The sequence below is a fragment of the Schistocerca americana genome, chromosome 1 (genome assembly GCF_021461395.2).
Source record: "Schistocerca americana isolate TAMUIC-IGC-003095 chromosome 1, iqSchAmer2.1, whole genome shotgun sequence".
Classification (NCBI taxonomy): domain Eukaryota; kingdom Metazoa; phylum Arthropoda; class Insecta; order Orthoptera; family Acrididae; genus Schistocerca; species Schistocerca americana.
In genome coordinates, this window is record NC_060119.1 from 674371980 (window position 1) to 674387003 (window position 15024).

General features: G+C 38.9%; 1 protein-coding gene across 3 annotated transcripts in view; it reads left to right on the top strand.

The window, feature by feature from the left end:
• Positions 1-15024, top strand: part of LOC124608622 (muscle M-line assembly protein unc-89) — a 254287-nt gene that overhangs the window by 196043 nt on the left and 43220 nt on the right. For all 3 annotated transcript variants that reach the window (XM_047140002.1, XM_047140001.1, XM_047140003.1), the window contains 3 exons: positions 950-1048; positions 1191-1289; positions 2369-2470. In XM_047140002.1, coding sequence (XP_046995958.1) covers positions 950-1048; positions 1191-1289; positions 2369-2470 — 300 coding nt within the window. The remainder of the gene's footprint in view (positions 1-949; positions 1049-1190; positions 1290-2368; positions 2471-15024) is intronic.

Sequence of the window (15024 nt, forward strand, 5' to 3'; positions counted from 1 at the left end):
ATGGTGAGGTATTGGCATCGCATGTTGTCTTTCAGCATCCCTAGAGATGTCGGTCGATCACGATACACTTGCGACTTCAGGTAATCCCAAAGTCAATAATCGCACGGACTTAGGTCTGGGGACCTAGGAGGTTCTCAAGAACTCTCACATTTCTCGTTTGCTTACCACAAATGAAAACAATAACAAACAAAAACCCCACTCAAAATGCTGTTTTCTGTGCATTTGTACATAGACGCCTTCTACTGTGCATGCGCAGATCCACAGTAAAACAGAATGATTGCTGTTCCTCCCCAGTGGATAACCTGTCTGCTAAAATTGCGGCTTCACCCATTCTACCACTTGGTGATAGGCCATCTGCACCTGACTCTTACCCATTAGGTCTTTATTTTTAATAGATACTTACTTTATTATGTGAAAAAAATGTTTTCACATTTAGGACCAGACTTGCTTCCTGTCTGGTAAGATGTCAGATGTTCTTTTGAGTCCTCAAACCATGTCTGAAGTTCAATACCTTAACATGTTGTGTACCACATCTGTTATTTAAAGAAATTTAGAGTGTTTTTGTTCCCATGTGATTAATAGAGGGATTTCAGATTGAACCTAATTTTTATATTATCAGTTTTCTTCGATAACATTAATATAGTTGTCCTTAAAAGCTGTGTGTTTATTTTTCATATTCATAGCTATGGCAACTGCTCCTTTACTGTTTCCCGTTGGTCTGTATATGATGCATTATAGATTTATATATTACTTTTGGATGAAGGTAGAGGGCCATAGGAGCATGTGTGCGTGCGTGGATGCAGGAAGCTAGCAACTTTGCTTTCTTTTGTATGTATGTGTCAGCAGCTCATTGCTTCAGCTTTTCAATAAGTGGTCTCCTTTAATCCAAAGGTTATTATGTTCTACAAGAACTTTCATGCAAGATTTATATATTGTTGTTGTTAAACAGGTACCCCCACTATTTCAACAGAAACAACACAAACTCCAACAAGGAAATCTATCCATATTAAAAGAAGTGTAGGAAAGGAAGAGCAGAATTACGAACCAGGTGTGTAAGCCTTTTTCTTTTGTATGCACGTGTCAGCAGCTCATTGCGTCAGCTTTTCGATACGTAGTCTCCTTTAATCCAAAAGTAATTATGTTCTACAAGAACTTTCATGAAAGATTTATATATTATTGTTGTTAAGCAGGTACCCCCACTATTTCAACAGAAACGACACAGACTCCAACAAGGAAATCTATCCATATTAAAAGAAGTGTAGGAAAGGAAGAGCAGAATGACGAACCAGGTATGTAAGCCTTTTTAACAACTGTTTTGTAAAATGACTGGAGATGCAGATTAATAATATTCCTAAAGAAGAATTGGCAACTTGAGCTTCAGAATGCCTTCAGAGAACAGTTTCTAACATAAACTGTTCTACTTCTTACACGTCTTGGGAAATTAAAGTTTGTGCATGTGATTGCACTATGATTCAGGTTGTGTGTTGAACTGTTGGTCCCCATAATTAGGTATTTCTGGCAAATCGTAAAGCCAAGAAAGAATACACAGCATGGCAAAAATTATCAGAGCAGGTGAATAAGAGAGCTAATAGCAATTTTTTGAGTTTTTATCATGGCAAAACCTACAGTTTGAGTACATTTCTAAAACACACATACTAATGGCCAACACTACCCTAATTCAATTAGGAAAGTGACTGTATCAGCATTTACATCTAAATTCAAGAGGAAAAGTGACAGTATCATCCTTTACATATTCTGTAATTGCAAGAAACTAAAAGGAAAAGAAAAAGATTAAAATCATTTAATTTTGTGGGAAAAAAATGTTGCTGCTATCAGGTATACTCAAGGATCAGTATAGTAGTTCAATGTTATTCGTATTTTCAAAATATTGATTCACTGTTTATTAATTCAGTATATAACTTAAATCTTCGAGTGTCTGGACTCATGAGTAAGTGACCTTATGTTCATTAAAAATAATATAAAAAACTGGGTGTTTCTTATTTTTCTGCTTAACCAAATATACGTACCGTGTAAAACATTGCACCCACTGTGTGAAACGTGGTAACCTTCAGCAGGATCCTCTTGAATGGTGAATGTTCTATCCATCGTAGTAGCAAGGCAGCACATTTAGAAAATGGAATACTTAATTTAGTGCATTGCAGTCACCCTCCAATAAGACCATGCACAGCAAAATATTATTCTGTTCAGATTGGCCTTGTAGTTGAACACCCATTTACTTTATCTTGCAGTTTTTCTATTAACTGTTACATTGTGATTTACAGAGTTAAGGATATTGTGAAAGCTGCAGTATTTGTGTGTAATATAACAGTACTATTCAGTCCTAACATTTTTTCTTTTCGTTTTACAGATATACCGTGTATCTTGGTTGAAGATTCTCCTGACGGGAAATCAGGTAAAAGAAAAACGAATAAAAGGAGTAGCAAGTTGGAGGAGCAAAATGAAGGGACGGGTATGTCATTGTTGTACCAAATGCCATTTTTATGGGCTAATTGACAAGAGAGAAAATAATATTGGTAATACGTAGCTGTAGAAATGCTTCAGAATGGTTGTGCGTTTTAATACAGAACCACACGTCAAATATAACATAAGGTTTTGGAGCTCAATATGTATACAAAGAATGAACACTACACATTATGCGTTTTAAGATTCTTATATCTGCAGTTATTCTTTCTTTCAAAATTGTTGCTATATTTTTTGGGTGCTATACCCCATAGCCTTGAACTTCTTAGCTGTACTTCGTTTTGTATATGAAACAATTTCACAGAGTGTTTTTGCATACTGAAGTCTGAATCTTTATATGATTTTGCCGTATTGTGCGCAGCTGTCCACGATAAAGTAACCGAAAGTTTCTCTTTTATGCACTGTCATATCTTTCTAAAAGCAAGAAGTTATGTACTGCCAGTGCTGGCTGAATGATTTCCTATAATTTTTTTATTTTATTTTTTTACTTGCACAATCTTATTTTTGAATGAAGTATTGTAAAATTGTTTTGTAGGAAATATTTCTTAAACATTGTTCAGTTGCATCTGGCTGTCCAAACATGATAATACTATATTAAGAACAAAAATATGAAGTATCTGCACTACGAGATGGTTGCCTAATTTTGCCTCCTTTTTCAACACTTATAAATGCGGCATTGAGAGAAATTTCCTCATTTTCCATTGAACCTGATCTTTCCTCTTCTTAATACCTGCATGTTTTTGAAGCCTTCTGTATAGCGCTCGTACCCTAAACTAACCATCCTGTTAGCACTGAGTTTCCTTTATAATTGCCACTTAACTAAAAATAAACTACTTTGAATTTTTATTCCTATATAAATTGCCCAAGTATACTCGGAATTTTTAAGTTTCTATCAAAATAATAAAAATGAGATAACTTGGGGTTTTAAGTTAATGGGTTAATCTGCTCCCTAATGTTAGTAATTCCAGTTTTAGGAGTTTTCTTTACCTGAATGTATTTTTCCTTAAAAATCTGTATAGTAGTAGCTTTATAAAACACATTTGTATCATTTGTACTCTGGCTGAGCCTGATCAGACTTCGTGGGAGCTTTGATCTAGGATTGCCTCCATTTTGGCATCAGTAATCACGGTGTCTCAACAGGGTTGAATAGAACTCATTTCATTTGTCATGAGACCCTTTCACCTGGTGCGTAGGATCCTGTTTCTCCTCTGCTAGTTTATGTTTAAAAGCATTAATGTTTGATCTATTCAGTGTTCGTTTGTGCCGAATAACCCTTCTTAATTTTGGCACATCTGAGTTTATGTACTCTTATCACTTGGGAAAATTGATCAGAATGATGAAAGTCTAGGCTATTATAATTTAGCCTTATCTATAAAAGTTCTGCTGATTATGCTAAAATCTTTTCTAATGTAATGTGTCAGTCACACTAGTGTCCGAGCTTATTATTTTTACAAGATTATATGAGCTTAATACATCAGCAAGCTTCAGATTTATTGTACTATTTGAATTTACACCTGTTTTAGTTACCAAATATAGTATGATCATTAGGACCAGTCTCAGCAACTACCCTGCTATGTCATCCATAAAGCACATTACATCTGCATTAGGAGAGTGATACACCCCAATCACTTTACACTTAGCTAACGAAAGATCATTACTGTGGAGCACACCACCTGTCATTTCGATTGAACATTCTGTGGACTGGTGTTCAAGAAAAGATACTTTTTTTAAAATGCTATATGTTTGCTAACATAAATTGCCACACCATAACCTTCATGGCATTGCCTGCAATAATTATTTGCTACAAAGTAATCTTTTAATCTATAATATACCATTTTTGCTCGATTGTAAGCTGAGTTTTTTTTCCCAAATTCATCATTCGAGAAATACGAGGCTGTCCTGCATTCACAGATTAACATTTCGGCGACCGAGCCCAAGCATAGGTCGGGTGACAAAACTGCTTCGAAACAACCGCACCCAAGTATAGGTCGGACGACTGTTGCACACCGCTCACAGCCTATTAGCCATCCAGAAGCAGACCAGCTACTGTGGTAGTGCTGCATGAAACACCTGCCTATATGTCCCTTGACTGCTACTCCCCTCTGTGTTCTGGTTTTACAACTAGGTCAAAACAAACAGCAAGACATACATAGCAGCTTTCGCGACACGCTGCGCCATTGTACATTGGTGTATCTGTGAGTTTCAAACATTCTCGTTACTGTTTGCCGTTTCTTGTTAATTTTTCTCTCAAATATGTCATGTTTTCCGAGTGAGAAAGTAATTTTTAGAAGCCTTAGAAGAGGAATTTGACAATTCTGGTTCTGAGTGGGAAATGTCTGAATGTGAAGAGAATGGACAGGATTCAGATACAGGTAATGAGCTGTCTAGTGCAGTTTTCCCTCAGTATTATTATTACGACTTATATTGCTCGAGTTGCTTCAGTTAGCTTAAAATTGATTTCTGTTCATCTCATCTATCTTGCAGAGCAATTTGATGAGCCTGCATCTGTGCGGCTGGTGTTTACTGAACAAAGTACATCCTCTGCAACCCAGCTGTCTGTACCTCCAACAAAGAGGCAATGAATTTCACAGAAAAAAAAACCACTTCTGCTGAATTAGGCTGGAAATTTGCTGATGGTCAGCCTACTGTGCCACAATTTGTAGAGAAAAGTGGAGTAATGGCAGCTGTTCATGAGAATTCCACTTCTCTCAATGTGTTTTCGATCTTTTTCCCTGATTCCATAATGAAACACACAAAATCGGAAACAAACAGATAGGCAAAGTCTGTTTATGACAAACTCAAAGCAGCTACCAGGGTAAAGCCGCACAGCTTTTGTAAATCTACATCTACATGGATACTCCGTAAATCACATTTAAGTGCCTAGCAGAGGGTTCATTTAACCACCTTCACAATTCTCTATTATTCCAATCTTGTATAGTGTGCGGAAAGAATGAACACCTATATTTTTCCATAGGAGCTCCCTTATTTTATTGTGGTGATCGTTCCTCCCTATGTAGGTTGGTGTCAACAAAATATTTTCACATTCGGAGGAGAAAGTTGGTAATTAGAATTTCGTGAGAAGATTCAGTCACAACGGAGAACGCCTTTCTTTTATTGATGTCCACCCCAAATCCTGTATCGTTTCTGTGACACTCTCTCCCATATTTCGCGATAATACAAAACATGCTGACCTTCTTTGAACTTTTTTGATGTACTTCGTCAGTTCTATATGGTACAGATACCACACCGCGCAGCAGTATTCTAAAAAGAGGACGGACAAGCGTAGTGTAGGCAGTCGCCTTAGTAGGTCTGTTAAATTTCCTAAGTGTCCTGCCAATAAAATGCAGTGTTTGGTTAGCCTTCCCCACATTATTTTGTATGTGTTTCTTCCAATTTAAGTTGCTCATAATTGTAATATCTAGGTATTTAGTTGAATTCACTGCTTTTAGATTAGACTGATTTATCGTGTAACCTAAGTTTAACGAGTTCCTTTTAGCAGTCATGTGGATGACCTCACTCTTTTCGTTATTTAGGGTCAACTGCCACTTTTTGCACCATTCAGATATCTTTTCTAAATCATTTTGCAGTTTGTTTTCATCTTCTGATGACTTTATTAGTCGATAAACGACAGCGTCATCTGCAAACAGGCGAAGACAGCTGCTCATATTTTCTGTCAGTTACTATGAACTGTGACCACTCTGACAGGAAATCACAAATCCAGTCACATAACTGAGACGATATTCCATAAGCACGCAATTTCACTACGAGCTGCTTGTGTGGTACAGTGTCAAAAGCCTACCGGAAATACAGAAATACGGAATCAATCTGAAATCCCTTGTCAGTAGCACTCAACACTTCATGTGAATAAAGAGCTAGTTGTGTTTCACAGGAACGATGTTTTCTAAACCCATGTTGACTGTGTCAATAGACCATTTTCTTCGAGGTAATTCTTAATGTTTGAACACATATGTTCCAAAATCCTGCTGCATATCGACGTTAATGATATGGGCCTGTAGTTTAGTGGATTATTCCTTCTACCTTTCTTGAATATTGATTTTAGAGATTAGATTAGATTTACTTTCATTCCAATTGATCTGTAGTGATGAGGTCCTCCAGGATGTAGAACATGTCAGAAAAACAATAATATATGACAAATATTTGCAACTCAAACAAATAAGCTAATGTACCATTCCACAGGTCCCAAGTGGAATGATCATCATTTTTTTATGAACACTATATGAAAGAAACATTTTACAAATAGTAATGCACTGAATTTAAAATAAAGAAGTTTATTTATTTATAAGGTAATGAACGTGTAATACAACTACTACAATACTTATTTACAATGAACACATTACTGCACTGAAATGGTGCAGAAGTTAGATTGTACCCACGTTTTTGTGCCCGGAAAACTTAAGCTTGGCTTGATGAATTGCCCCAAAAAATAATCAATCCCATATGACATTATGAAATGAAAGTAAGCATAGTATGCCAGCTTTTTCATTTTTATATCCCCTATGTCTGACACAATTCACATTGCAAATAGAGATTTGTTAAGATGCTTCAGCAGTTCTGTGGTGTGCTTTTCCCAGTTGAATTTATTATCAAGCTGTGTTGACCTGTGCAACTTTCCAGTCTTTGGGTAAGGATCCTTCGTCGAGCAAATGGTTGTATATGATTGTTAAGCATGGAGCTAATGTATCAGCATACTCCGAAAGGAACCTAATTGGTATACAGTCTGGACCAAAAGACTTGCTTTTATTAAGTGATTTAAGTTGCTTCACTACTCCGAGGATATTTACTTCTACATTACTCATGTTGGCAGCTGTTCTCAATTTGAATTCTGGAATATTTACTTCGTCTTCTTTTGTGAAGGCATTTCGGAAGGCTGTGTTTAGTAGCTCTGCGTTTAGTAACTCTGCTTTGGCAGCACTGTCTTCGATAGTATCTCCATTGCTATTGTGCAGAGAAGGCATTGATTGTTTCTTGCCGCTAATATACTTAACATACAACCGTAGTCTCTTTCGATTTTCTGCCAGGTTTCGAGAAGAAACTGGAAACTGTTATAAGCATCTTGCATTGAAGTCGGTGCTAAATTTCTAGCTTCTGTAAAAGATCACCAGTCTTGGGATTTTGCATCTGTTTAAGTTTGGCATGTTTGTTTCGTTGTTTCTGCAACAGTGTTCTAATCCGTTTTGTGTACCAAGGAGGATCAGCTCCGTCATTTGTTAATTTATTTGATATAAATCTCTCAATTGCTGCTGATACTATTTCTTTGAATTTAAGCCACATCTGGTCTACATTTATATTATTAATTTGGAATGAGTGGAGATAGTCTCTCAGGAAGGCGTCGAGTGAATTTTTATCTGCTTTTTTGAATAGGTATATTTTTCGCTTATTTTTTGAGGATTTGGGGATTACAGTATTCAATCTCGCTACAACAACCCTGTGTTCATTAATTCCTGAATTGGTTTTGATGCTCATTATTAAATCAGGATTATTTGTTACTAAGAGGTCAAGTGTGTTTTCACAACCATTTACTATTCGCGTCGGCTCATGAACTAACTGCTCGAAATAATTTTCAGAGAATGTGTTTAGCACAATTTCGGACGATATTTTATGTGTACGTCCAGAATTAAACATGTATTTTCGCCAACATATTGAGGGTAAATTAAACTCTCCACCAACTATTATCGTACGATTCGAATATGTGTTTGAAATCAAACTCAAGTTTTCTTGAAACCTTTCAGGAACTGTATCATCTGAATTGGGAGGTCGGTAAAAGGATCCAATTATTATTTTATTGTGGTTGCCAACAATGAGCTCTGTCCATACTAACTCACAGGAAGTATCTGCTTCAATTTTGCGACAAGTTGAACTTCTTTTAATGGCAACAAACACGCCATCGCCAATCGTGTTTGGCCTATCCTTTTGGAACACCGTTAGGTTCTTCAAAAAATTTTGGTTGAACATATATCCGGCTTTAGCCAGCTTTCAGTGCCTATAACGATTTGAACATCAGTGCTTTCTATTAGCGCTCGAAGCTCTGGTACTTTCCAAACACAGGTACTGCAATTTACAACTGTTACACCAATTGTTCCAGTATCTACGTTCTTCCTGTGTTCAGCCTGCACCCTTTGTGACTGAAGCCCTTCTTGAGTTTTCCCAAGACCCTCTACCCAAAAAACCACCCAGTCCATGCCACACAGCCCCTACTACCCGTGTAGCCGCCTCCTGCATATAGCGGGCACCTGACTTATTCAGCGGAACCAAAACCCAACCACCCTTTGGTGCAAGTCGAGGAATCTACAGCCTACACGGTCGTAGAACCGTCTGAGCCTCTGATTCAGACTCTCCACTCGGCTCTGTACCAGAGATCCGCAGTCGGTCTTGTCGACTATGCTGCAAATGGTCAGCTCTGCTTTCATCTTACAAGCAAGACTGGCAGCCCTTACCACTTTTATTAGCCACTTGAAACCAGAGAGAATCTCTTCTGATCCAAAGTGACACACATCAGTGCTACCTACGTGAGCAACCACCTGCAGTTGGCTGCACTGTGTGCTCTTCGTGGCATCCAGGAGGACCCTTTCCACATTTGGAATGACTCCACCCGGTATGCACATGGAGTGCACATTGGTTTTCTTACCCTTCTTGTCACCCAAATCCCTAAGGGGCCCCATAACACACCTAACATTGGAGCTCCCAACTACCAATAATCCCACCCTCTGTGATTGCCCAGATCTTTGTGGGTGGGAGTAAAGCTACATGAAATGGATTTGTTCTCTGGCATATTTATACACATTTGTCTTGCGAAAAAAAACCCAAAACTGACAGATTAGTGTTCTACCAACAGTTTTATTTCAACCCCTTTCCCTGGTTCTGTTATGGCCAGAAACATTCAAAGCAGTATTATCAAACGTGCATTTGGATGACAATGCAATGTACGTTCCGAAAAGTCAACCTCACCATGACCCCATGCATAAAATCAAGCCAATCCTGGATCATTTCTTATTAGAATCACAGAAGTCATTCTACCAATCAGAAAACCTCACTATTCACGAAGGCATGTGTGATTTTTGTGGAAGAGTGGTATTTTGGGTTTACGTAATAAATAAACCTAACAAGTGTGGAATCAAGATGTTTATTGTGTGGTATTCCAAAACTGGTTATGTTCTTAGATTGGAGGTATATGCTGGGAAAGGAATGCAAGACAACTCCTTAATACCACTATTTGAAAGGTTGCTAGCAGATTACCTGGGAAAAGGCCACACTGTTTACATGGACAGATTTTATAGTTCACCAGCAGTATTCAATTTTCTGTGGCAACGTAAAACAAAAGCAGTAGGTACATGCATGACTAATTGGAAAGAACTACCAAATGAAATTGGTTCCAAAAAACTGAAAAGATATGAGTCTGTGTCAATGAGGAGGAATCATCTGCTTTGTTTGAAGTGGAAAGACACAAGAGATGTACTATGCCTGTCCACTGTGCACAAAATGACCAGCTCTGATACTTCTGTTCATACAAATGAAAGTGTCAAACTAAAATCAAAACCAGATTCCATTCTTGACTATAATATTTACAAAACAGGGTCGATAGGAGTGATCAGATGATTTCTTAATATACATTTAGGAGGAAACAGATGAAGTGGTGGAAGAAATTGTTCTTCCACATGCTTATAATGGCTGCAACAAATGCATTTGTCTTATACTGGGACACCGGGACTCGTGGTCAAAGAAAGAGCTGTACAAATTTGGCACTAGACAATGTACCTAGTGAAACTCACAGCAATAGACTTCTAAGAGAACACTTTGCAGAAAAAATTCCAGCCACTGAGAAGAAGGAGCATCCAACTACAGTGTGTAGAGTTTGCTCTGAGAAAATGAAAAAATCTAGTGGTAAAGCAGCTAGGAAGGAAACTAGCTGGTGATGTCCAGACTGCAATGTACCACCCTGGATGCCAGAATGCTTCAAAATATTCCACACTGAAGCTAATTACCTGTGAATTTACACAAAACTAAAAAACACACTTTTTTGTGAAACCGAAATCATACATTTTGTATTTGTTATTAATTTTATCATCAACCAATATAATTAAAATAAATGTATAAAATAAACCTTAAAGACTGTTCTTTCATAATATGTTTTCTGTTTCAAGATATCTTAATAGAAACATGCAAGTGACATTTCAAAAAACGCTAAAAATGGCCGGTCCACTGGACCAAGAGTGTGTCTAAGCTGCCGGTCTTCAAAGTGTTAGAGTATTGCTACTGAGGTCAACGTTTTTGCATTGTTCTGGTTGTCGTACATTGTCAGGTGATTCTGCATAAATTGAGTTTGAACAATCCTGGAGGGTAGGGCTTAACAAGGAATACTTGCATTTGAGTTGGCTCGAGAGAGGGGGGGTTCTTAGGGCCCACTGTAACCACAACCTCAGAAATCACAACATGCTTGGAAGAAACAGACAATGATTTGTGACAGTGAAAATAGTGCCCATAAGTTTCGCAGCTGTGCTGTGAATTTAGAATAGGTTTCATGTTAATTTTGAGGCAGATTCCTTACATTAATAAAAAGTTTGTAATTTTAATTTGTCAGAATACGTTAAAAATAATTTTTTCTCAATGTGCCTCTTGAAAAAAGGGGTCATCTTATATTCAGGGTCATTTTATTTTGAGGTAAATATGGTACTATTTTACTGATGTCTAGTTATTACCAACATATGAATATTTACAGTAAATCCAGTTTGTGTACAAGATATTTAACGTTTAAATGCATCATTTTTAAGGGTGCTTCTTGTTTGTTTAATACTTTGCATGAATCACATTTATTTATATTACAATTTTTACAATAACCTATAGCACTAACTGGATCTGTAGTACCAGTAGAGTTTTTCAGTAATTGGTCATTTATTTCACAGCATGTCATTTCTTCAAGTAAACAGGTCTCAGGCACATTTGAACTAAATCCCTGGACCCTATTGTGATGGTCCTTTATCGTAACAAGTCACATGGTTGTAATGTAGGACAATAGGATTCTCCTCTTTGAGGGAATTGTCGGCACAGTTACTTAATGGGAAACTAGATTGGCCTTTCCTGTTCTGCGCAAATGCACTGTGTTCGTCACAGTTCATTTTACTTGAGTCTAACAAGCATACATAGTTAAACTTGTCACACAATTATTTTTGCTCAGAACTGTAGAATTGTTCTTCTTTAACAACGACCACTGTAGCAGATCATCTTTCACCAGCACAGTTGTGATGACTATTTTTATTAAATAGCTTTGACAATATGTCAGTTGCCTTGCAACAGCCACTACTGGTCCCAAGCCTGAATGAAAGAGGGGGTTGGGCATTGGGCTAACAGCCCATCCCCATAAAAAGGTCTTTGTTACGAGACACAAACTTGCCTTGGACACAATGGAAGATGAAAAGTGATAAGGAAAAATGGCCTGTGATTTGGAAATTTTAATTTTTGGATCTTGGAGTAATCAAAGTCTGTATAGATCAGGAATCATCCAGACTATGGTCCCAGAAATGGGGAAATAAACTGGTCTTGGCGGCAGTACAAGAGACGAGATGGTTGGGTTAGGGTATTTCCAAAGAATATGAAGATATAATATTTTATGGAGAATGTGAAGATAAATGTAACTTCAGAGCTGGTTTTGTAATACATAACAAAGTAGCAAATCTTATTAAAGAGTTGAAAGCTGTTGACAAGAGAATATCCTACATAGTACTTGGAAACAGTGTCAGACATCACACTTTATTACCAACTAGAATAAACAGTTGAGAGCACATCAACTAGAAATATCAAGATAGCTCCTGGAGGTTTTAATGGAAAAGGAGGAAAAGAACTACTCTACATACCAACTGTAGGAAGGCAGTTTGTATGACAAGACCAGTGAGAATGGTCAGAGGATGATCAACTTAGCTATCAGAAAAGAACCTGAAATAAGTTTGACTTAACTTCAAACACAAAAGAATTCATGAAGGAACCTGGTGCTCCTGAAATGGAAGAACTACCAATCAGATAGATTATACTTTAGTGGACCAGTGCTGTACGCTGATAGTAATTAGTGACAAGAACACACACATTTATTGACAAATACTCTACTTTGTACAAATCGGCTGAGGCAGCAGATCTTTAAGTTCAACTACTATTCCAGAAGCTAAGGCTAGATGGTAAACAGCTCTTGTCCCACGAGAATGTTCATTCAAGGCGGGCTGGTGTGGACTCTCTAGAAGCAAATGATGCTGCAGGAACTACACAAGTAGAAGGCGGTCTTCTCGGTAGTCGAGCTGACTTGTAATTGCTTGCTCTGCCGTGGCACTGGCGCATATCATTTCTCTGGCAGCGCCACTGCTGCGACTTCTTGGTGCAACAATCATTGGGCTATACACCACCTCTGGAGTGGGGTTCACCAAACTATCGACGCCTATGCTGCTGCTTGGCGGTGCATGCTGTTCTTACGACACCACAGTGCTCCCCCTCAAATTTCCTGGCCCTGGTCACATATGATTGCAGTGGAACTGACGGCAAGGGCGAGGCCTGGGTGCAGGTGCAGCAGGTGGTACAGGAACTGGAACTGAAGCTGGTGACAGGCTCCCATCTGCCTTGCCCCGAGCACCCACATGAACGCCTGACAAACCGCAGGGAGGGTGCCCTCCTACATCCAGGGCCATATTCTCGAATAATGGAGGACACCCTGTGAGAGGAAGGCAGCAAAGCGCAGAGGCTTCACACACTGTGAAATGGGCTGCTGTGATGATGGTATCAGGAATGAGGGCATGCCCACCTCCATGGGAAGCGCCTCGGGCTGAGATGCCATCTGGTCCATAGTGGACAGCTACGACCCTGGCGCTTAATTGCATGCTGAATCAGTAAATCGAAACACAGTGGTTGAATCATGAAATTTCAAAGAGTGTAGCTGGTTTTGGTGTTTTGAGTAGTGACACTAATGGAAGAAACTAAGAATTTGTCCAGTGGCACATGAAACGGTCCCCCTTTGCCATCACTGTCCAGTTTGGAAGGCCCTGAATAGTACTGCGCCCTGGATCCTGGATCTGAAAGTGAGAATCTTTGTACTAAGTGGTACTTCTCGTTGGTGGGCACAGCATATGAAGCAGGGTGTGATGCCAACAACCTCGCAAGAGTTCAGCCCGGAAAGTCCCTCTCGAGGCATCGCATGGTAGGTGGCAGGAACAGTTGCAAGACATGCTTCTGTGTGTGAGTTCCATGGAATTTACTTATCTGCACCTTCAATCTTCGCACAAAACATTCAGCTTCAACATATGATTACTGATGGAATGGTGCTGTGGTCACACGTTCATTACCATTGGCGGCACGTCACATAGTCTGTCTGCCAGTTCCTCTGGGCGAGACAAAGGGTACGTGTCTGTCACTGTCTGAGAGTTCACTCGACTTAAAATAAACACAAAGCCGAAAACTTCCTGAAGGTTTGTGAAGGATAAATAATGGGCTAGGCCACTGACTTGCACTGATGGGCCTCATGATCCCATCAGCTTCCCATCATCGTAATTGTTCATCGGCCTGTTCCCTAATGGCAATGGGCACTTGCCTAGCTCACTAAAAAATTGTGCGCACAGCCGAGACTATTTGCTAAAAAGTTCTGTCTTGAAGCTTGACCTGGTGAAATTTGCAACACTGATTTATAGACTGACAATCCAAAAATGTCAAAAGAATCTAAGCCAAAATAATTGTGCAAAAACTTGGCAGAAAGCACTGTGAATACAGCTGGTTTCATTACACCTGAAACGTAACTGGCATACGGAAAGTTCCTAAAACTAGAATTTCCTGTTCGTTATAACCTGACAACACGTGCACAGCTGGACTCATTACTGGTGAACCTAAGTGTTCACAAGTAAGTTTGTTCAGAAGTGTAACTGAAGCACCAGTGTCCAGTTGCAATTTGACATCTTTCTTAGCTACTGTCAATGTAACAAACACCTTGTCCAACTACATTCCATATTCAAGAGATCACTGTCACTTCCTACCCATTGCCGTGAGCTACTACAATATGTAACAGGTGAAGTGGACAAAGATTTAGTAGTCGATCTGTGTTTGCATCGGCGTGACTTGTTTGGTACGTGAAAATCACGTGACTGGTGTTCGCAATGTTTTGTTCTGGGGCAACCTTTCACAACATTTGCTACAGCAACCAGTTCACACTGTTCCGTGGCTGGCTGCACCGTGACATTAAGAATTTTAACTTGTTTAGTGGCCTGTTGCTTTGATTTTTCTGCCCATGCAGCTTTTTCATTCACACTGACAGAACATGACCTTTTGTCTTACAAATATGGCAGATAGTATCGCAACTTCGGCACTGAGCACGCTGATGGCGACTAAAGCACTTTGCGCAAGACTTTTCAATGTTTTTCTGTCTACCAGTGTTATGTTGGTGCGGCATGGCACTGTTAATCTCTGTACGTGACGTCTCGTGCTTTTTCACACAGGCAGGATGGGCATGGGACTGTTTATATTCTGTAGCATTACTAACACTAACACTATGGAATTAGTTAATAT